The sequence below is a fragment of the Eleginops maclovinus genome, chromosome 2 (assembly GCF_036324505.1).
Source record: "Eleginops maclovinus isolate JMC-PN-2008 ecotype Puerto Natales chromosome 2, JC_Emac_rtc_rv5, whole genome shotgun sequence".
In the NCBI taxonomy this organism is placed as follows: domain Eukaryota; kingdom Metazoa; phylum Chordata; class Actinopteri; order Perciformes; family Eleginopidae; genus Eleginops; species Eleginops maclovinus.
The window spans coordinates 23,316,829-23,339,838 of record NC_086350.1 but is presented as its reverse complement, the minus strand read 5'-3'; the positions used below and the strand labels follow the sequence as shown (position 1 = coordinate 23,339,838).

At 40.7% G+C, this 23,010-nt stretch overlaps 2 protein-coding genes across 2 annotated transcripts in view; one reads left to right on the top strand and one right to left on the bottom strand.

The window, feature by feature from the left end:
• The window catches only part of zcchc14 (zinc finger, CCHC domain containing 14), a 32,555-nt gene extending 22,888 nt beyond the window's left edge, over positions 1 to 9,667 (top strand). The window contains exons 8-14 of the mRNA XM_063899644.1: positions 821 to 857; positions 941 to 1,424; positions 1,582 to 1,691; positions 4,651 to 4,736; positions 4,989 to 5,141; positions 5,556 to 6,752; positions 7,619 to 9,667. Of these exons, the coding sequence (XP_063755714.1) occupies positions 821 to 857; positions 941 to 1,424; positions 1,582 to 1,691; positions 4,651 to 4,736; positions 4,989 to 5,141; positions 5,556 to 6,752; positions 7,619 to 7,674 (2,123 nt within the window). The 3' untranslated portion in view covers positions 7,675 to 9,667. The remainder of the gene's footprint in view (positions 1 to 820; positions 858 to 940; positions 1,425 to 1,581; positions 1,692 to 4,650; positions 4,737 to 4,988; positions 5,142 to 5,555; positions 6,753 to 7,618) is intronic.
• Positions 9,668 to 11,316: 1,649 nt separating this feature from the next.
• On the bottom strand, positions 11,317 to 22,333 carry map1lc3b (microtubule-associated protein 1 light chain 3 beta). The gene is made up of 4 exons (XM_063899655.1): positions 22,075 to 22,333; positions 17,612 to 17,667; positions 13,650 to 13,756; positions 11,317 to 12,774 (listed from the first exon to the last, which is right to left on the bottom strand). Exons 1-4 carry the CDS (start codon positions 22,112 to 22,114, stop codon positions 12,597 to 12,599), a joined length of 381 nt encoding a protein of 126 aa, XP_063755725.1. The 5' UTR covers positions 22,115 to 22,333; the 3' UTR covers positions 11,317 to 12,596.
• Positions 22,334 to 23,010: the final 677 nt, after the last annotated feature.

The following is a 23,010-nucleotide window of genomic DNA, read 5'->3' as shown; positions in this document are numbered from 1 at the left end:
TCCAACTCTCTAAGCTCAAACAAGCAGTATCTTAGTTTTTACTCACTTCCATCCCTTCCGTTTTTAGTCCTCTGTCGTCGCTTTTCTCCTGAAGGTCATATCTCAGGAGTAAATCTGTCCCAAACATCCACATGGACTCCAAAATGAACTGATTACATTTCGCCGGCCAAAGGTCAAGGTTACTGTGACTTCACTAAACTTGTATTTAGCCAAGTTGTATTTCAACTGAAAGATGAGACATTGTGGACAGAGATGAATGTAAACTGTCTCTTCACTAGTTGGTGGTGACAAACATCCTCTAGGCAGTAATACGGCTCTGCGCTGGCGTTGCCGTTTCTATGGAGAGAGCGCTGGTGCCCGATAATGCAGAAGCTCTACCCTTGACATCGCTTGAAATGTTTCGCTAAGTGCTGCGCTCAAGGTTCAGATCATTTCTGCTTCGACCTTGCTGACCTTTCGATGTACAACCAGTCAGATGACAGCTGTATTTACAGCGAATGCAGCTTTACTCAGCGCGAGGCTGGGCGTAGAGCCTTGGATAAAACAGGTCTTTAACTTTTGTTTTAATGGTTAGCTCCCCTGCTAGCTTGCAGCGCTACATACAGCTGTCGTCTGATTAGTTGATCATTAAAAGGTCAGAGCCAATCAAGTTGCAATAATTTTGACTTTGAGCTCAGCTTTTGTCAATATTTATCGAGTGGTGGGCTATGCTGTGGGTATCTCCATAGCAACAAGATGAAAACATCTGCACAGACAAGTTAAAACTGTCTACTTGTGATGATCGTAAAGATGATGATTGTTGTTCTCACTCTGTCCCCAGATCTGGACTGCATGGTTCAGTACAGAGGAGCCAACAGGTACGATTTATCTTCTATATTTGTCTTTCTATAACTCCTCAGCATCATGTGTGCCCCCCCTCTGACTGTATGTCCTCTCTCAGGGCGGTGTACAGAGTGGCCAGCGTCCAGCCCGTCGTCAGCACCCACAGCTCCGTGTTGACTCGCCCCTCTCCTCACCTCTCTTCCCTCCCTTCTCCTCTTCCTCCTGCCATTCCACCCCCTCAGCTGTCCTCCCTCCCTCCCCCTGTGCCAGCCCAGCCATCCCTGCCCTCCCAGTGCTCCATGAGCGGTGGAGGCGATCCCTCCTCACCACCACAACCCCAACACAGTCTGTCACACCCGTACTCTCCACTCCACCTCCACCCACAAAGCAGCAGTCAGTCCAGCGCTCATTCCCTTCACCCGTCCCACTCACATTCCCTCCCATACCCCCAGTCCCACTCCCTGTCTCGCTCCCAGTCCCACATACAGGTGCCATCTCAGTCCCTGCCCAGCACCGCAGAGCAGAATGGCATACTGGACTGGCTCCGAAGGCTCCGGCTCCATAAATATTACCCAGTGTTCAAACAGCTCACCATGGAGGAGGTGGGTCAACTTTAGATGCTGTTCTCTCGTTTATTAATAAAGAGATATCTTACTGGAAACAATGCAGTCCGTATTTCAAACTGGAGCGTTTTACCCTCAAATAAGCCAGTGTGTTTGATGTTTCTTAATTCTTATATTTTTCCTGTGTTTCCTACAGTTTCTAGCGCTGACGGAGGACGACCTGAACAAGTACGACCTCACCCAAGGAGCAAAGAAGAAACTCAAGACCCAACTGGAGCTACAAAAAACTCAACTGGAGATACAAAAGTTAGTAGAGTAAGCCAAATATATCCCTTATCACTAACTATATTGGTATATCAAATCATAACTTCTTTTCAGTTATTTTATGGTTATTAATGGTATCTAGTAAAGGATGATCGACTATTTCAAAATAGTAACAAAAGAAATTCATGACTGCAATGTCAAAATTAGAAACAACATAGCTTACCTAAAGGAATATGTAGACATGGTAAATGGTTGCTAAAAAAAGTTGAGATGCTAACATTGATACCACTCACTTGTCTGAAGTAGAACATTTTTGCCAGAAGTTGATTAGTTTAGCTTAGCATAAAGACTGTTAAAGGGAAAACAGTTAACATGGCTCTCTACAAATTAAAGCGAAAAGCACATTCAACATGTTTCTACACAAAGGAGAAGTACTGAGAGTAGTTACACTGCAATATATATCTGAAAAATAGGCACTCCTTCTGGCCAATCAGGATACAGTATTCTATATGGGTATGGTAAGATTGAATTAAAATAACTCGAGATCATAGTCAATTGAGAAACTGGAGATATGACTTATCAGTTAGTTATGATCTGCTAATCCACAATGAATAGTTTAAAAAGGCACACTACATAGAAGCTTATAACATAATCTTTTGCAACAAATGTAAATGTCTAACAAAAAACATATCCTAATTAAATGCATCCATGGCCAATGTAGTTTCAGTCCGGAGATTCTTAGTTTAGCATTGGAAATAAGGCACTGCCTCTGGCCAATCTGAATACAGTATTCCCCACCCATAATGGCTAAATCCCACCATTCTAAAATGAATGAGACACACTGAATATTGGCCGTTTTTATAACTTGCATGTTCCATGGAAGTGGAGTGTCACCTCTTAGACACTGCTTAGCTTGCATTCTCTCCCACTCACATGCTCTGAATCATCTGCCAAGCATCTGGACACACTCTCAAGAGCAGATTTTAAACTGAGGGAATAAAAAATCACAAAGATTCCGCACTAACAAGCCTGTCCACTTATTTTGCCTAGCATATGAACGACAGATGAACTTCTTTGTGTACTTGCATAATAGTTAAGTTGATTAAATATTCCCATAAATTGCTCAATTCGGAGTGGATGATAAACTGATTTACTAGAAGTGATGCTGCTGCTGTCCTCAGACTTGCCGTTATACCGCTCAGATCTTTGGTGAAGAGAGCAGATGTTTTGTCCTCTAAATGATTAACAGACTGGGTGATCAGCCCCTGATTAGGACAGTAAATAGCAGCAGTAACGCTCCATACAGCGTCAATGGTTAACCAGCTGTGAGATTAGATATACTCAGGAGCAGATAACCACCAGAAACACATCAAGGAACACGAAAACATGTACCCACAAGCACATGCGTCCACATGCTCTGAATATCTTAATTAAACAAACACACACACACACACACACACACACACACACACACACACACACACACACACACACACACACACACACACACACACACACACACACACACACACACACACACACACACACACACACACACCACAAGACCAGTGGTGGACATTCTTGCTTTGTTAAGAATTTCCATTTAATGCTACTTTATTCTTCTACTCCACTGCATATAAAAAGGGAACATAAATATTTTTACTTGACTATATATTTTGTGAACAGTTTTAGTTACTTTTCAGATGTCTCTGCTGTGACATGTCTCCATGCTTTAATGTCCAAAACGCTCTTTATTTTTCTCATACTGCCTGTGCTGCAGCACCTCTTTTCACCCTCTGTCTGAAACCAGAGCCCAGTGTGCTCTGATTGGTTAGCTGGCTTACTCTGTAGTGATTAGCCTAACACCTAACTGCCCCTATCATGTACATTGTGTTGGAGCGCCAGCCAATAGAAGCATCAGTGTTATATAGTGATGCCACTGTTTTACAGAAGTAAACAAAACTCCCGCTGGAGAGAACTTTTGGATGTTATCCTTTGCAGACCATTTAAATGCACACAAACCAATACATGTATAACACACTACAGGGAAAGGAAAACCCCAAAAAGAAAGAAAGCCAAAAAAGAGGAAACAACATCCTTAAAATTCATAAATTGTGTAACAAAAATGTATATAAATAAACAGTGACATGCTACTTGACACTGATATAACAATATATAAAATGTGGAGGCCATTTACTGCGGAATGAGTACTTAATACTCTTAAGTAGATTTTGCCCATAATACTTTTGTGCCTATTACTCATTGACATTACTTATGTATTAGCAATAATATTTTGCTACTGTTTATCAAGTTAAGGATGTGAATACACACACACACACACACACACACACACACACACACACACACACACACACACACACACACACACACACACACACACACACACACACACACACCTGGGTTGTTCTCATGTGAACCTGCTCTTATTATCTCTTGATCCAATCAGAGAATGTTTCCATCCACCGTGTCAACAGGTCTCCATTAGGCATGTAGCTACATGTTTGTGTGTGTGTGTGTGTGTGTGTGTGTGTGTGTGTGTGTGTGTGTGTGTGTGTGTGTGTGTGTGTGTGTGTGTGTGTGTGTGTGTGTGTGTGTGTGTGTGTGTGTGTGTGTGTGTGTGTGTGTGTGTGTGTGTGTGTGTGTGTGTGTGTGTGTGTGTGTGTGTGTGTGTGTCTTAAATAAGACAGAGGAAATGGAAAGTTGCTGCTGTGGTTTTCCATATGAGGGGTTGATGGGTTTGCAGATGTGTTTGTCTAGACTCTGGGAGATGTTGGGATGCTGAGGGGCAGGTTGGATAAGGCCTCCCCCTTCTGGTGATCGGCACACACTGCCATTCAGCTGTTGGAAATGAACTAATAGTAGTCATGCAGAACAGGTTAACTTACATGAGCTGGAAAACATTAAGCAGACTTTAAAAAAAATGATTGGGATATTTTGTTCAGTTACAGTTTAAGTGAATCATCCTATGTGCGTCCTGCAGGGAAATGAAGCGGCCTTGCAGCGGCATCGCCAGGGTGATGCCTTCCAGTCACATGGGACCTTTGACACATCCCATCTCCACTGCAGGTAACACAGCTGTTTTTTTCCAGGCTTTACCTTGTATTTATTTAAGTTTACAATGAGACATTACATTTACAACATCTGAGAGCAGCCAAAACAGTGTGTCTCGTCGTTGATTGTATCTTATATTAGAAAGGTTGTTTGCTATTCCAGCAGTTTGAGACACTAGCCCAAATGATGATTTTCAAACGTCCACAATGCTCTGTTCCCGATCGATTGAAACCACCCTTAAGCTGAGTGTATTAAACCGTGTTCCAGGGGAGCTGCGGGTGGAGGTGGACGCTGTGACGCACCATCACCCCGTCTCGACAGACAGCAGCTCTTCCTCAGGCTACTCCAGCTCTTCCTGCTCCCCCCGAACACCGCTCTGCTGTGACTCCTCCTTCGACAGGACCAGAGACATACACAGGCGTACGTTTTCTCACAGGACTAACCGACCTAACCCGATGACATTCTTGAATGCAGCAGCTTGAAAGTTGTGTTAGTGGTTACATGTAAACTAATACGGGCTGACATCAAGTCTCCCCTGTCGGTAAAACACACACAGTACCCTTTTTTGGACCCTTACTTCCTCTGTAATATTATTATGGAAGCAAAATACAAATAAAACAGTAAGAAAAGTTAGCAGTACAATTTTTTTCTGAATGAACAAAGGTTGATTTCTAATCTTTGACATTTCCAGCAACTGATTTTAAGTATTAATTCTGACTTTAAGGGGAACTATCATTTTCAGGGTTAAAATGTCCCAATTCTGTGTCTGAAACAAGACTTTCTGCCATTCGTTGCTAACGGTAACTGTCACCTCCCTGTGTGTCTGTATTGCAGGGGTGTCGGGTCCAGATGCAGCAGGTGGGGGTCCAGAGAAGGAGCGCTCCTGTCTCTTCATCCTGAGCTCCAGCGGACCCCCAGGCTCCAGTCGCCCCACAGCCCAGGTCTCACCCGTCCAGACCGACCCTGCTCCTCTCCATCCGCCCTCCTGCTCCTCCCACCCCACCCTCGGCCCCCTGCAGTCTCCTTACCACCCGCAGGCCAGTTTCCACCCGCCCCTGCTCTCCTCTGTCTCAAACCCGGCTCGCATCCTGAGCTCCCCTCGTAAGCCCCGCCCCCCTCCGCTGTGTTCCGATGACAGGACTAAACCTCTGGGGCTGCCTGGGTCCGCTGCAGGCTTAGGTGGGGGGGTCAGTGTGGGGAGGGGGATAAGGCTAGAGAGTTTGTTCCCCGGGCTGAACATGGACGGCTCCTCCACCCTCCAGAACTCGCTGTGCCGGGGCCTGGGGGGGGATTCCCTGGGTCTGATGGTAGAAACCAGCGCTGCTCTGACCTCCACCTCCAACACCCTCCACCACGTGTCCCACCCCCCTCTGCACTTCCATCTCTCCTCCTCTACACCCCCCTCTCCATCTGGATACTACTCCCACCCCCCTACTTCCTTCTCCTCGTCCTGTTCCTCAGCGAAACCTGGCAGCTCTAGTAGCGGCGGTGGCATTGTTCCCATGGCAACCGCAAGCAGTGTGCCAGTAGCTGCAGTGCCCGGCAACACCTACTTTCCATCCCAGTCTACCTGTAGCCCCTCCCCTTCCCCCTCCTCTGCATCTTCATTGGATCAAAACTCAGGCCACACCCCCTCCATGTGCGTTTGCAGCTCCTGTGGTTGTCGGGGGAACTGTGGCGCCTACGGGGCTTTGCCAGGATACGCGGCTGCTGGCTACCTGCAGCCGTTCTCCGCGGGCCCCTCGCTGTTCACTCTGGGGCCCCTGCTTCACCTCAGCCCCCTCATAGCCTCGCCCAGCTCCTCCGTCAGCGGCGGCTCGGCCTTCTCTTACCCAATGATGGTGCCCCCTCCACTCTACCGCCACAGCCCCCTGTCACAGGACCAGCAGCAGGGGTTTGGCTTCTACCATTCCCATGGCATTGTGGGAAGCCAGAAACGGGCAGCAGCGAACGTGTCATGTTATAACTGCGGCGCCAACGGACACAGAGCGGAAGAATGCAAGCAGCCGGCCATGGACGCAGCGCAGCAGGGTGAGTGAGGGGTGAGGGGTGAGGGGATACAAATAATTTCACCTTTCAGTGTTCCATTCAAAATAATCAAACCATTCAAATACATAATTATTCATTTGCAATTTCGATTAGGCTATTGGATGATCTGTTTTTCTTTAAAGCAGAAATTTTAAAAAAATAGGAATTTGGAATCACAAGATTTCTAGTGAATTACTGAAAAATCCTTGGATAGATGAATTAGTGCTTTTTAGGTTTATTGGTGCAAAACAACTCGTGTTATTTTTAATGTCATTACAAACGAAGGACAATCGTTCAAATTGAAGTGGTTAATGTCCAACATTGATGTTCTCATTTTTTGTGCGCATTTTACTATAATCTTCTGGAACAGCTCTACCAGAAGTTCATTATTGCCAGTTTCTCTTTAATGCAACCCATAGAAGAAGAAATGTGTGTTCTCTGATAATGCCACATTGTGAACAACAAATGTTGAAATGGCCAGAAGATCCAGTTAACAATAACCAAATACCAGCTAGCTAACTATCAGTTAGCCAAAAACAGCTAGCTGAATATCAGCTAGCTGAATGGTAAAGCAGTGACATTCTATGTAGGTGTATTACGATGCTTTCAAATACATAGTGAAAATGTATATTGGGTGAACGTTATCATGATGTGTTTGAATGTAATCTTATAACATTGTTAATTTAGTATATCTTGGAGTACATTACTTTGGATTTATTGTTAAGAATTGTTGAATTTCATTGGTATTTATATTTTTTGTGATAATCTATCCATAAATACATAAGAGCAGGCTGTTTTCAGCCCGCTTCTCCTTCCTTTTATTGCCAAAGCTCTAACACAGCGACTATTTTCTCTGTTGTGATTCACAGGCTCATTTCGACTGAAGTACACTCCTCACTCTGACAGCAAGGACTCGGGGGACTAAGCAGCCGAAACACCGGTGGATTTGAACTCATTCTCCTGAAAACCTTACCTCGTGTTCCTGCTGAATCCAGGAGACATTCTAACAGGCAGCCTGCCTCTGGGAAAAAACGAGGCAGCACCGCTCTCTTTTGTTATCCTTTTACAGCAGCGTACAGAGAGGTAAAAGGAAGAACGGAAGAGAAAAAGATAGACGTGAAGAGAACAGAAATGTTTTATGTCATGCTTTTATCTGTCCTCCACAAGAAAATGCTGGAGATTTTCAGAACCTCTGCCTTGCCTTAAATCAGAGATATACCTGGAACGTATGCATCCGAAATCTCCAAATCAGCTTTCCAGTTAAATGACTCAGCATTTGTAGTCTTTAAGACACAGCACTCCAGTATCCAAATAACTCCCTGAGTCAGGTGCATCTTTACTTTTCTCAAATCAAGCTCTTATTGTGACGGATTGGATGCCAGCACCAGGGTGACCGTCCCTTTGGCTGAATCTGCTGATATAAAAATGTTCATATTTTTACAAAGCCTTGATACTCTCGGAAAACGGTTCTTTTGTACAGTATGTCTCGTGATCAGGTTAAGCGCCAGTTGCCTGTAGAAGGCACCGGGCTGTGTACACTACAGATGTACTCATGTTTATGTAATACTGTTTTGCAGCTCAAATCAACACATTTTTGCATTACGTGCGCAAAGCAAAGGCAAATCAAAATCCAACTTTGGAACACAACCGCATACTCATTGTTTTCTGTTGTTGTTTTTGTTCCTTTTAAGTAATGCATTATGTTTGTTGGAAGCATTTCGAACTACTTTAACTGTCAAGAGGCTTTTAGCTGTATCAACTTCTTGCCCATCCTTGTTGGACAGAACCAAAAAAGAGAAGGGGTTCCAAGAGAAAAATAAGAGTCACTTTAAAGGTACCCTGTGGCACCTTTTACTACTTGTTGCACTACGGAGTAATGTCGTGATGAGGATGTTGGTGGTATACATGGACGCATGGAAGAAGTACGTATTGGGTCAAGAAATATGGACATGGAGGACAGTTTACACTAGAAGCCCTTTCCTGCAGCTGAGGGATCACAGGTCGGTTGTTCCAGCCGCCATGTCTATGAAAGGTTCCTCCAGTGCCTGGGGCTGACTCCGCCTGTGAGGGATTAGCAGCTTCTCTGCCTCACAGCAAACTCTTCTCCCGCACTCATCCTTTACACAATCACATTACACACTGAGTATTTTCAGCAGAGAATTCAACTGCTGGACATTTCAGAAAGTGACAATTTGTTTTCCTTTCAGTTTGGATTGATGGATGGATGTTGTAAGGGAATGAATGTTGATCGTCCCAGATCCTAATCCTAATCTTGTTCTCACTCCACGGGAGGTGGAGCAGACTCTTTATATGCAAAAGTCAATCCAGGACGGCTCAGTCGGAAAGTGTTTCACAGTGTGTTCAGGTCTCTGACTGTGGTGAGTGTCTGGGCAGGACCCAGAGTTAAAGACACGAGGACGGCTGGTCCTTGAGATGAAGCTCTATCTGTGTCCCTGGAGGACGCAGAACAGGGCTGTTTATTTAAGATATTGAATACTGAACGTTCAGTATGTAAAAGAACTTCTGTCTGTTGTTAAAAAACCGAAATGTGCTTTTGTAATGTAACATAAATTTTGCTTTTTCGTAAAAGTAAGGGGCTTAGAATCAACAAGTTCTCTATTTTCCAGTAGCTGCGCAGTCAATGAATATACCAAAGAGTGCCTTCTTTCAGGTTTTTATGTATTTCTTGCTGTCCTTAGGCATTCATTTGATCAGTTTCCTTAAAGAATCACAACAGTGCCCGGTTAACTGACACATGCATGTTCAACTTTAGCGAAAATGTCCTTTTGAAATATATTGTGTGCAAATGTTTGAACAGGGTTCCTTTTTGTAGGTCAGTTTTTGTATTACTTTTGTTTGTTTTATCAAAACCTCTAAGGGATTTTTTGAGTAATAAAATATTTTCTGATTCTGTCTTTCATCACGTCTGACTCTGTTTAACATTCAAAAGGATCTCTCTCTGTATTCTGAGATGAGGACTTCAGGTTGAATTGGGCAAATGTTGATTTTCCAACCACGTTAAAACATAAGATTAAGTAGGTACTACAAGTTTTTCTCATTATTAATAAAGAAAAACCTTTCAGCATGGAAGTCTTGGATATCTAACATCAAAGTTTTGATTAATGTTTTCTATATCAGCCTGAATATAAATCCGTAAAAGTTCATAAGACGTCAGTGGGATTTAAATCCTGAAAACTTTTCCAGTGTGTTGTAGGAATTGGTTGATAATTTTCCAGTCGAGCAAGATTGAGAGATTACAGCTATTATTTTGTCATGGATAAATAAACACTATTCTAATCCATAGAAAATGACAGGGCCGAAGGGGGAACAGACCCATATATTTACACATGTAAGATTAGATGTTTCGGACTGCTTCAAAAACAGAGACACATCTTTAGTATTGCAGAAAATAACTTTTATCTGTATTCCATTATTTTTGCCATCATTTTAGAACCAATGAGCTAGAAAGCGGTCAACTTGTTTTTCACACGATCATAAGGAATGCACATTAAAGCCACATAAAGGAAACATTACTGATTTATATTTTCTCTAAGTGTGTGTGCAGCAGGAAGGAACACAGATCTGCCAACTAAAGCAGAATTAAAGCCTCGGTTCTCAAACAGAGAAAAGCAACACAATAAGTATCGCCACATGACACAGAAACTGTTTACATAAACACTAAACAGTGGTGCACACATCTGAACGGGGCCCATGGACAACGGGTGACAGTTGGCCCCCTGGCCGTTTGGACAAACCTGGCCTACAGTCATGAAGTTAGCATCAACTCTGATCCCAGAGACAAAAGTGAGGGCGAATTTTAGAACGGTGCAAGTCTTCCCCTTTGACCAATTGTGACCCTGCTTAAGTTAAAAAAACACAACCCCATAGAATTTATATCTAGCAGCTTCCATTTAGCCTCTGGCAAATCAACAATGCTACTTCCTGTCGATGACAAGAATGACTGACAGGACCTAAAAAGTGCACTTCATCTTTAGTGACATGTGATTGCATTTTGCACAATGTTTTTCCATTTTCACATTTGAATTAATATTCTGAATATTGTCATCCATTAAATATCTTTAAAAGTATTTCACAAATGGCTTTAGCGTTTAACATTTTAAGAGAATCTACCAAAAATGTAAATGTGATTATTCCATCCCATTTTTTGTGACCCAAATGATGCATTTAGATGTTAAAAATGAGGTTTCATTATTTATATTACATTTTCATTTCAATTGAGTTAAAGCAGAGTTGACCTTTGACAAATGGCTTGTCCATGTTTATTCCATATTGTGAGCAAGCCATAGTAAATGTTTTATTTATTTCATTCTGACACAATTAGCGCATATTTTAGTGGTAAATAAAAAGCTATTGTGATTGTGAGTGTCTAATTTTTATTTCAATAATTCTTCCAAATAATACAGTACTCCCTGGCTGCTGACTATTTTAATGATCACGGCCGGTTACTGTAAATATGAAACATTCATATCTGAACCATTACGTGAGTACTTACAAATAAGCATCTTAATAAGATGAGTGTGAGTTAAAATAGACAAATGGACGACCATTTACTTTTTTTTTCTCCTTTTATTTTTACAAAATAACAACATAAATACACTGTGTGATATTGCTGTGTGTATACGTGTGTGTGAAACAGAGGGGCAGGCGGAAAGAGGACCATTGTGACGAATGCTCCCCCCGTTACACACACACAGTGGCTTTGTACTTCACATACAGTAGACAGCGAAGACATGTCAAACTAAGAAAATTTAAATCACGTAAAAGAAAATGATAAAATACTGCGATATAAAAGCAGCTAAACCATGAAGAAGATGGTGAGGAGGAGGAGGAAGACAGAAGGACCATCTAAAGACAGACAGGATTTTCTTTTTAGAGTGCAGGTTTTCCCCACAGTGAAACCAAACAGCTCTGGGAAATCAGCCCTGTAGATTTGACCCTTGTTCATCACCTTAATAAATACTTGTGATAAAGGAGATGAAAGTAAAAAAAATGGCAGCCCCCTCCTCTCATCAGCATTTATCACCCTCCATTCACACATGCACTCGGACCATGCTCCTTGTAGTGTTTCCACACTCTCATTGGAACCCCTTTGTATACTTTTAATGCTGTATTATCTGTACACCAAGGCATTTTACGTTGCAAACAATCATCCGTTTCAAGAGCAGAAGCAGTTCCCAAACATTTTTTTTGTAACAGTGAAGATGCTCTTAGGATACAAGGCAGGGAGGGGTTAAAACACCAAGGAATTGTGGGAATGTGACACACACTGCAGAGATGTTTCGATTAATAAGATCTTTGCTATTTCGTTAACATTTTAGCATTTTTCTCTGGCAAAAGTACTCTAAAAAACTAAAATGTTCCCCTTTAACTGCAATAAAAACAACCCTAGAAACCCCCTTAATATTTCTCTTGCGTCTGTCCCAGAAAACCCTTAAAACTAAGGTTGGCTTTGATCATTGGCTAATGTATATATGTGTATATCAGCGGTGGACCATCGCCACTCTTAGCACTACCTGAAATGTATATATACATTAACATAAATACAGCCGAGGACACCACACAACTGAACATAACAGGCGGTACGTTGCCGTGACAGCAGACATGAATCACCAGATAGGGCAATGAAGAAGCAGAGACTCAATTGGGGATTTCTCTACCTAACGGGTTGCCTCATCTTAATATCACGACCGATTAACCTGGGAGTTATCCTACGCTGCGTTTAGATTTAGTTTGCGGGACTAAAGGTGTGTGGCTTAAACACAGAGGGGGGCTAAGAACTACAATTGTCCGATGGCCTGTCAGGTGGAAGAAGAAACAGGAAGTCATTCACTGGTGGGTCAGGGCGTGGCCGAAGGTCTCCTGGGAGGCGTACACCATGTAGAGAAAGCCGTCCTGGTCCCGCTCGCGCTCGTACACCTCGGAGATGGCGGCCGACACGGAGACCATGCTGTGGCCGTTGGCCAGCAGGAAGAAGGCCTGGTTAGAGTTCAGCTGCAGGCGCCTCCTGGTGGAGAAACAATGACATGACAGCATGAGGAGGAGAGGAGAGGAAAGGAGTTAAAGAAAGCAAACGAAGAAAAGGAGACGGACAGAACGGAAGGGAGGGCCAAGGAACGAAGAGTCAAGAACTTGGCAGAAGTAAAGCAGACAAGAGGAGAAGAACACATAGGATGGGAGAGGAAATAGGACATAAAAAAGGAGTGGGAAAACAAAGGACAGAAGCGCTAAGGAGAGGAAAGGATTAACAAGGAAGGCAGGGGAAAACAAAGAAGAAAAGGAGAGGAAAAGATAGTGAGTAAGAAGATAGGAAAATAAAGGAAAGAGGGAAGGGAGAAGGAACAGATAGGAGGATATGAAAGGAGTGAGAAGAGGTAGGATGGGAGAGGAAAGGAAAGGAAAACCAGGATAGGAGATAAAAAGAAAGGAGAGGAAAGGAAAAGAAAGGAGAGGAAAGACAAAGAGAGTAGAGGAGATATAAAGAAAGGAGACGAAAGGAAATGAGAGGAGAGGAAACGAAAAGAAAGGAGAGGAGATATAAAGAAAGGAGAGGAAAGGAAAAGAGAGGAGAGGAAAGGAAAAGAGAGGAGAGGAAATACAAAGAAAGGAGAGGAAAGGAGAAGAGAGGAGAGGAAAGGAAAAGAGAGGAGAGGAAAGGAAAAGAGAGGAGAGGAAATACAAAGAAAGGAGAGGAAAGGAGAAGAAAGGAGGGAATAGCAAAGTAAACGAGAGTACCAATAAGAGAAAGGGAGGAAGGTAAAATGAGGAATGATACAAGAGAACAAAGGAGGTGATAGAAAATGAAAGGAGAGTACAAACAGGAAGTACCTGACAGAAAAGGGGAATAAAGGAATATAAAAGAAGCAGAGGACTGAAGTTTACCTGATGATCTTGATGAGCTCACTCATGTTGACGTGGTCGGGCACCAGGAACTTGGTCTTGTCCAGGATGGGGAGCTGCTTCTCTCCTTTGTACCTCTCAATGATTACCTTCAACACACACACAAATTAATCAATCTCCTCTTCTATTCTGAGGGAAATCTGCATCTCCTCTGCTCCATGATCAATCAATAGTGTAAGGTAGATGGAGATAAAATCAGATCCCTCCACCCGGTCCTTGGGAATCACTTTGCTTGAGCATGGAACACGGAATCCTTCATTGATCAGGTTAGAGAGAAGGCCTTTAAAGCAGCAGCATCAGTTCAGAGCACTTCCTCCTTGACAGAGAGCCTCTGACTCTAATCCACTCACAGGTTATACAATAAAACACTCCGTTACCGATCTGAGCCATCCTCTGCGGCCCTGTGTAGACAAGCTAGAATAACCCTTGTTCAGTGGAAGTTATGGGGGCTAATGAACATTTTCTGCGAGTTCATATTATAAGAGAAAACAGAAACCCAAAATAGAAAAACTCATTGTGCGACGCTCAAAAACCTACTGGACATCAATACAGTGGTGCAGGAATGAGTCTTAACCCCCGAAATGAGTGAGCATCTTTAGCACTTCCGGGCTCCCTCGTCACAAAGTCAGTGGTTTTCTGAAATCAGGTAACTCAAGCTTACAAGGTCAGCATTTTCTACCACATAAAATACATCTGTACATACCCCGCTGGTGAACATCTGAACAAATGACTAAATCAAACTCCTACACTAAAAAAGGACTATAAAACCAACACTTCAAGAACACTTCTGTAAATATAAAAAAACAATACAAATACAAACGCTATAAACACTTATGTGCCATTATTATTACTTTTACAGTTGATATACATCCATTAAGGTTACTCCTTCAATACTCTATTTATATATTTATTAGGGCTGTCAAAGTTAACGCGTTATTAACGCGTTACCGCAACTTCCTTTAAACGGCACTCATTTATGTAACTCGCGTTAACGACCCTGGGCCCGCTCCGTACTTTAAGAAAATATCAGGAAACCATGGTAACATTGTGGATCACAGCAGAAACACACTACAAATGGAGAAGGAAAAGTCACTTTTGAATGGAAAGTTGAGCTATAAAGCCCTGCCGGGTGGATTTCTCGAAAAGACCGAGGTAATATGTACGTGCTGCAAAGTGAATTAAGTTTCCCCCGGAGTACGCCGAGTTTAAAATACCACTCGCTGACCAAGCATAGCGCTGATTCAGAGACCCCACAGAGGACAGCATAATAGCTAAATGGTGGCTACAGACTGTAGGTCAGTGAACACCGTGGAGGATGAGGCGCTGCTAGAGTCAAAACGACCATCTTAGGAGCCTTGGAGAGACGCCACTTTAAACAAGATTCATAACTTCGTCGCAGATTGTTGCAATAACAATGATGTTTACTGTGTTGAATAAATATACTACATTATTTATAATTAATAATAATAAACATAAAATATCATTTATGATTAATTATAAAGCTATCATATTTGTCCACACAACAACTTGAAAAATATCCTTTCTAAGGATCATTTAGAACGGATAAAGATGTGCGATTAAATATTTTATTCAACGGAGAGCCCTAATATTTATTTAGTAACATGTGCCTTTTTATTCAATATATAAGTCTTTTTTTCTTTCCCTTTCGCCTTTTATCTGCACTGTATCTCTGCTGCCGTACAATCCCCCGCTGCAGGACAAATAAAGGATTTCTGATACTGATATTAAGATAGTGAAACCATGCGATCAGAGGTAGTTTCTTCACAACAGCTTTTACTCTCTCACGTTTAAAGTGGTGTTAATAGTTGTTGTGCGGAAGATAATAAATCTCTACTGATTTGAAAATCTATCTTTTACTTTTAAGAAGTTAAAAATCCTATTACCACTTCTTGTTTATTTTTGGGGTTTAAACTTTCAAAAGTTAAAAAAGGACATCTGATGATGTAACATTGACGTGATTCTGATTCCAGATGTAACTGGTTAATCTTTTCGACCACTCAAAGCGCTTTACAACAAGTCATTCAGCCATTCACACCTCACTCACTCCGTTGGCCATAAGGTTAAGTGTCTTGCCCGAGGACTCATCAACATGTTGGCTGCACGGCGGGGATCCAACCCACAAACTTCCGGTTGAAAGACGGCCGCTCTTCCTCGCAGCCACAGCCGCCCAAACGATGCATCACAGAATAATCAGCAGATTAATGGCTAATCAATCAATATGATAGCTGGCTATGTGTTTGTGTATTTTGGTTTGTGTTGTTTTATATATGTTAAAAACTGCTCAATTAAATCAGGATAATCAATATAAATGTGTTAAATGAGGACGAAAATGACATGGAAAATGAAAGCAAGTATTTTAAAATCTTTGCCCTCTGTTTGGCCTGAAAGCCGGGTTATTAGTTCAGTGGGGCGGAGCCTGCTCTGAGAGCTATAATCTGCCTGTCATACAGTCTGCTGTCCCGCCTCCACCTCCACCCCCAGGCTCCACAGTGGCCGGCCGATGAAGTTGCATTACAGTTACACAGCACATCTGCTCTGGTGTCAACACTTACCATGGCGTGGCAGTTAATAACCCCAGGGGGTTTAACAACACACACACACACACACACACACACACACACACACACACACACACACACACACACACACACACACACACACACACACACACACACACACACACACACACACACACACACACACACACACACACACACACACACACACAGAGCGCTGTGCTGATACCTTATCTCAGGATGAAAGATGAGCAGGTGAAACACGAGGTGTGCCTTTGTGTATTGGTGGTTGCTAGGAGACGCTGCTCCACTGACTTATTACGGGAAGCATTTGCAACTGTTTCTCATGAAACTGCTGCGGTCACTGCAGTAAAAGAGCATGCTCAGAAAAATCCACATCTACTTGAGTCCTCTACTTTAATACAGTTTTCAGAAACTACTAAACACCATGCTTTTTACTACTCTACATTTAGATATCTGATCATTAAGAATATTAATACTGACAATAAGAGTTACTAGTTACTTTGGGGATTAAGACATTTAGAGTTGGACTGTAAGAGCAACTTTAACCACAAAGCTATGGTACTTTTCAGAAATAAACATGGCATGGTTTCAACTACCACCATTTCATGATTTAATTACTTATTATTTGAATCATTTTAAGTTGTTTTTGTTGTCATTTTCAGATGTTGGTTTGGACAAAATAAACAATATTAAGGAGTCACTTTGGGCTCTCACTATTTTCATCATTATTTACAAACCAAAAAATCAATATGTTAAGGTATGAAGTAATCATCATATTAATCCATAATCAAAAAGAATCATTACCTGCAGTCTTATACAAAGTGCTTTTGTATTTACATTAATGCACGATTAAAATTAGCCGAGTGAAATCATATTTATAGGTATACCGCTCACAGGGGAAACCTCTGTACTTTTTTTGTATACTTAAAGTAGATTTTCCTAATTATTATTTTACATAGTATATAGTTTCAGTTTATTTTGTAACATAATATTTATTGTGTGGTCTAAATACTACCTAAACCACTGACAAAATATGAAATAACCTTAGAATAATCACACACAGCGCAATAATACATCTCAAAAACACAAGTCAAAAAGCACCAAGCTTTTTAGGAAACGTGTCTTCTGCCAACAAACGACATTTAAACTATTTAAAAGAAGGTTCAGAGCACACTCAGGAAACTTGTGGTAACACTTTCCGTTGCAGCGCATTTTCTAACTGAAGTTTCCTGCGTGCCGTTAAGCACATCACACCCAGACATTTCTGTCGTTATGAGAGTTTTCTCAGAGTGTCTTGAGAAAAATGTGGCTTCAGTGTATTCAGTGCATTCAGTGTGTGAGCTTTGGTGTTCACTCAAGGATTGCAAGTGCATCTGAACTCACGGGTATCTTGTTGGGGTGCTGCTCTCGGATCAGTCGCACATCTTCTACTCTTTGTTCTGTTGGATAGAGAAACAGAATCAGCTTAAGGAAAAGTAACATAAAAAGAGACAAACTGTCCAGGAGAGGCTAGTGCTGGTGAAGACAGATGAGGTCATAAACAAAGCAGATGCAAACTCATGAACAGAGAACAAAAATGGAGTCAGGTGTAAACGATCCTACAGGCAGGTCATACCAGAAGTTCCCTCTCCTCCTATATATGCATTGCAAACAGTACAGACATACCCCCCCGCCCTCTCTTAAATATCTGTTTGGCCGTTATAATCTCTGTGGAGGTGTCACATATAGTCTACTGAGATCTCAGCCAGAGGATGTAGCAGCTTTAGTTGTAATGTTGTACTACTTTGAAATAAATCCATTACAATTCCTATTACTAGAAAACAGCTGGGGGAATTATAACATTTTTTACATAGAAAAGGTCTTTTGAACTAAGGCGCTCTAGTGAAAACCGAATGAGCTATTCCAAAATCCACTCATGGTGGGATCATGTTCTACAGTTATTATAATTGTTTGACAAAAAAAATAGTTCACTTGTAATTAATTGCTCTACAGTGTGTGTAAAGTATGTGTGTCTTGCAACAGTGGTGGAAGTACTCAAGTAAAAGAACTAGTATAACACTATAAGAAAATATGATTACATTCAAATCCTCACTAAACCGAAAATAATATGTATCAGCAAAATCTACTTGAAGAATGAGCTGTATTTGTTGTTTCCGGTTGTGTTAATGGCCTTTTATAAAGCCTACTGTTGGGTAGTTTAATCTACAGCAGTGTATAATACCCAGAAAAAAACAAATAGTCAAACTTCTCATGAGAACAAGTGGCTTTTCAAAACGTTTATTTATCTTAAATAATTAAACAATGTTTGACTTTTATTTTCAGGTTCATATTTGTATTTTGTGCCTCTGTGACATGTCTCCATGCTTTAATGTTCAAAAAGCTCTGTGTTTTTCTCATACTGTCTGTGCTGCAGCACCTCTTTTCACCCTCTGTCTGAAACCAGAGCCCAGTCTGCTCTGATTGGTTAACTGGCCGGCTCTGTTGTGATTTGTCAACAGCTTAGAGATGTCTCACCCTTAAGCCTATCAGTACAATGTGTCAGAGCGCTAGCCAATAGAAGCAGGTGTGTTATATAGTGATGTCATCATGTTACAGAAGTAAACAAAGGAGTCCAATGGGATTTTAGTGTTTGCAGACCATTTACAAGCACAAAAACCTATATATCACACTTCAGGAAATGGATAACCCAAAAAGCATAATAGGGCCCCCACGGGACAGATGGGTCGGACTAAGAGACTCACGGTTGCCTCTGTGGCTAGTCAGTTAGCATGCTAATTTCAGTAGATGTCTCGATTTATTTGTATTAAGGTAATTTACCAAAACTCCTGATACAACAATAACCCTTTTTATTCACTAAATGCCCTCAGTGTAGGCTATATAATATAAAATCATGTTCAAGTGTAAGTATCTCAGCTAAAGAATGTTTTCCTCGACAATTATTACTCAAAAGATCAGGTCAGCAACGCGGCTGCATATTGGACGGATCACTTAGTCACTAAAGAGCTGTGCTAGCCCCTCCTTTCTGAGGTTTAACCCCCCTTTAGGTTACAGATAACACCCTGGGCTTACTGCACTTTGTACTAACACCAACAACAACAGCCTCATGGTCAACATCGGATCAATCAAAGAAGTTGAAAAACATCTTGTGATCATTTCCATCAGTTTTTAGTTTTGGTTGGAATAGAATTTTTTTTACTAAGCATTGATTTTAGAGAGCCAATAAGTCATAGACAGTAAAAGCTGCATGATTTGGAAAAAATAACTGATTTGGGTTATTTTGACTGATATGACAATATGCATTACGACATTAGGGATTCAATTTTTGCATTCTTTTCTCATTATTACTTAAAAAAAATAACCAGTTGAAATGATACTGTGGGAAATGTATATACAAAATAAAAGGATTCATAACTTTTAGTAATATTTGATATATTTAATCATTGTGGAACCATTTTTAACTATACTACAATATGTTTATCCATTATAATGAATCTTGTTTGTTTTACAACCTGAGGAGGCAGCCCTGATGTCTGTCAGAGGCAGCTGATTCTTTGAGTTGCTATCACTTAGACGTGTTACATATTTTATAAAACGTTTTCTTAAAAGGTAATTAGTTTGCTAAATGTTAAGATATCTAATTTAATCAAGTGATATTTTTTTTATTTTGCTAAAGCAACTATTTTCATGGTAAACTTGAGGAAATAGGAAATAGATTCATGGTTACGTATTAATCAGGATGAGTTCACCGCCCAGGAACAAGGAAGCTCTGTGTGCGTCTCATCTGTCTCTCTTGACCGCACCCACCAAGCGACAAACAGCCTTTGACTCATCACTTTTCAGTCAGAAAAGAGAAGAAAAGCTGAAAATGGGAAACAGTTGTTCTAAACGCAGATGGGATATTCCACATAAGCCTTTCTTGTCATGATATGGGAAATAGTCAGTACCACTTGCCAAAACTGGAAGATTTCCTGAGTCATTTTCATGACCTATTATACAGATATTCAACTTGAACTGGTTTACTCCCGGATATGGCGTGACAGTGTAGTGTAGTGAAAATGAGCGAAATGGTGAAGCTTTAAAGTGTATTTACTTAAATGTGTGCCCAGATAATACCCAAGATATACTGACAGCTAGTGAAGACTATCACAATACAGAAAAGGAACAAAGTACATTTACTCAAGTACTATCTTGACATTATTGTACTTTGTTTGACTGTTTCCATTGTATGCTACTTCTACTCCACTACATTTCAAATATAGGCAAATATACTTTTACATTTAATTAACACTCATACTAGTTACTTTTTACACATAAAAATGCATAATATGCTTATATGGAAAGAAAGAGTGCTGTACTACTAATGTACAACCCAGTTTTTGAGATGTATGTCCCTTTGGTTTCAGACTGAAGAAACTACAACTTCAAATCCTCCTCCATGTATTTGTTAAAAATAAAAAATATATTCTGTGAAAAATATCCATTCTGTATACTACTTTACTTTTGATACTTTGATGACATTTGGCTGAAAGCAGTTTGTAATGCTCTTTCAGGAATTTTTTGTAATAGAGTATTTAAGACCTACTTTTACTTAAGTTAAGGATCTGAATCTTTTTTCCATCTCTGATAAACAACTACTAAACTGGAAAACTGTGTTAGTGACTACACAGCTAAGTTAGCAGTCGTCAAGCTATGTTGTGATATATAATGACATATGTTCTAGTTAAATGTATTTACACCGCTTGACATATTTATTAGTCATAATTCATTAGGTTTATGAAGGTATTACACTAATAAAGAGTCATTTAAAGCTTTAGCTTAGCATTCATTAGCTAGTTTTCAGATAAAGTTCAACACACGTGACGATGTTCTCTTTGCCATACGGCCTTCACGTGCTTTTGTTGTGCACATTTTTTGGGACTAATAACGTGACGTTAACAGGAAGTCGGCTGCTCTTAGTCCTACTGGAAATTATTCCAATACTCATGACAACAGTTTCCATTCTCATAATAAATAATCTCCATATAATTATACGAAAGTACTTGCAGGTTTTTATTTAAATACTAATTACAGAGAAGCGCCACAAAGTATATGACGTCAGAGAAAGGCAAGTGGAAAAACGATAAACTAATCCTAGTATTTGAAAGAGCCCCGCAGGCCTTGTTTTGGCAGGGAAATCATAAACGAAACTTGAATCCGCATCGAGGCTGTGGCCTACCCTTCAAACAAAAAGGAACGAAAAGGTTAACTTCGCACTTTTGGTACCATTTTGACTGTGTTTCCTTTTTAAAGTCCTCTCTTCTCCTATCCACAAACTGTCCCATCCCCCAATCCTGCAGCTCTGTTTTCCTCTGCCTGCGTTTCGACACCACTTTGTTTTTCCCCCGCAGCTCGGATGCAAATAAACACACCAACACTCGGGGAGAGACAGGCCTGCAGCAAATGGCACTATTACAATATGTTAGCCTAGATTCTATACTTAAACATGTATGTATTCGAGTGAAAACCATTATTATCAAAACTATAACGTCTGCTATATTTTAGGTAAGTTGACACGACCTCTACATATTGTTGTTTTTTCAAATAAGCTGTACGAAGACATGAGTACATTGTGCTATCCCCTCTTTGAGTTAAATATATATTTAAACGGTAAACTGCACCAGCTAAACAAAATGAACGCTAATACTCGCCAGTGGAATATTAACTAACAACTATCTGGCCTGTCTACATCTATGTAATGTAATTCAGTCTTGTATAGTTAAGATAAAAAACATCTACACACTCACAGTATTACTCAAAAGACAGAAAGCAGAGTGTAAAATACTAAAAGATGCCGTAATAACACTTACCGAATGTCCTTCTTTGTTTGAAGGTTTTTTCTGAAGGCATATTGCGTCAAAGTCAACCAGTTGGCAGTAGATAAAAACGGAGGTAGCAGCTGTAACAACAATTCAAAAGCTAAAAACGATGTATAAAAGTCTTGGTTGTCAACAGTGCTGGTAGCTTCTTGCTAAAATACAAAGTAAAGGACACTAGTTCACAGACGGTTTGATCTCCTCGCTTCCTTCCTCTCGCTGTGTTGTTATCAGGACGAGCTCGGGCAAGCAAAACAAACCTGTCAGCTGACCTCTGACGTCATCCGTCTCTCTCTCGCCGTCTCGCTCTCTCTCTCACCCAAAACTTAATGTGAACGATAGATAGATAGATAGATAGATAGATAGATAGATAGATAGATAGATAGATAGATAGATAGATAGATAGATAGATAGATAGATAGATAGATAGATAGATAGATAGATAGATAGATAGATAGATAGATAGATAGATAGATAGATAGATAGATAGATAGATAGATAGATAGATAGATAGATAGATAGATAGATGATAGATAGATAGATAGATAGATAGATGATAGATAGATAGATGATAGATAGATAGATAGATAGATAGATAGACAGACAGACAGACAGACAGACAGACAGACAGACAGACAGACAGACAGACAGACAGACAGACAGACAGACAGACAGACAGATAGATAGATAGATAGATAGATAGATAGGTAGAAAAATAAACAGAATAAATAAGTAAACTCTCTAGAATACCAATGTACTAAATGAACAGAAACATAAGGATAGTGTGCTATATATATTTTAAATGTGCACAGCTTTTGATGAAATGTTATCGATTTCATATCACGTAGTGTAGGTGGGCTTCAATACGTATGTAGTACAGTATGTGCAAATTGTTCATGATTATGTAAAAGGAGAACCCAAAATATTATG

What these genes read in the sequence shown, in the direction of transcription:
- map1lc3b (XM_063899655.1), bottom strand. Translation starts at nt 22,114, where the DNA reads ATGCCTTCAGAAAAAACCTTCAAACAAAGAAGGACATTCG. An exon ending in CAAACAAAGAAGGACATTCG is followed by an intron (nt 17,668 to 22,074) that starts GTAAGTGTTATT and finishes TCTATCCAACAG; the next exon opens with AACAAAGAGTAGAAGATGTG. An exon ending in AGCACCCCAACAAGATACCC is followed by an intron (nt 13,757 to 17,611) that starts GTGAGTTCAGAT and finishes TGTGTGTTGAAG; the next exon opens with GTAATCATTGAGAGGTACAA.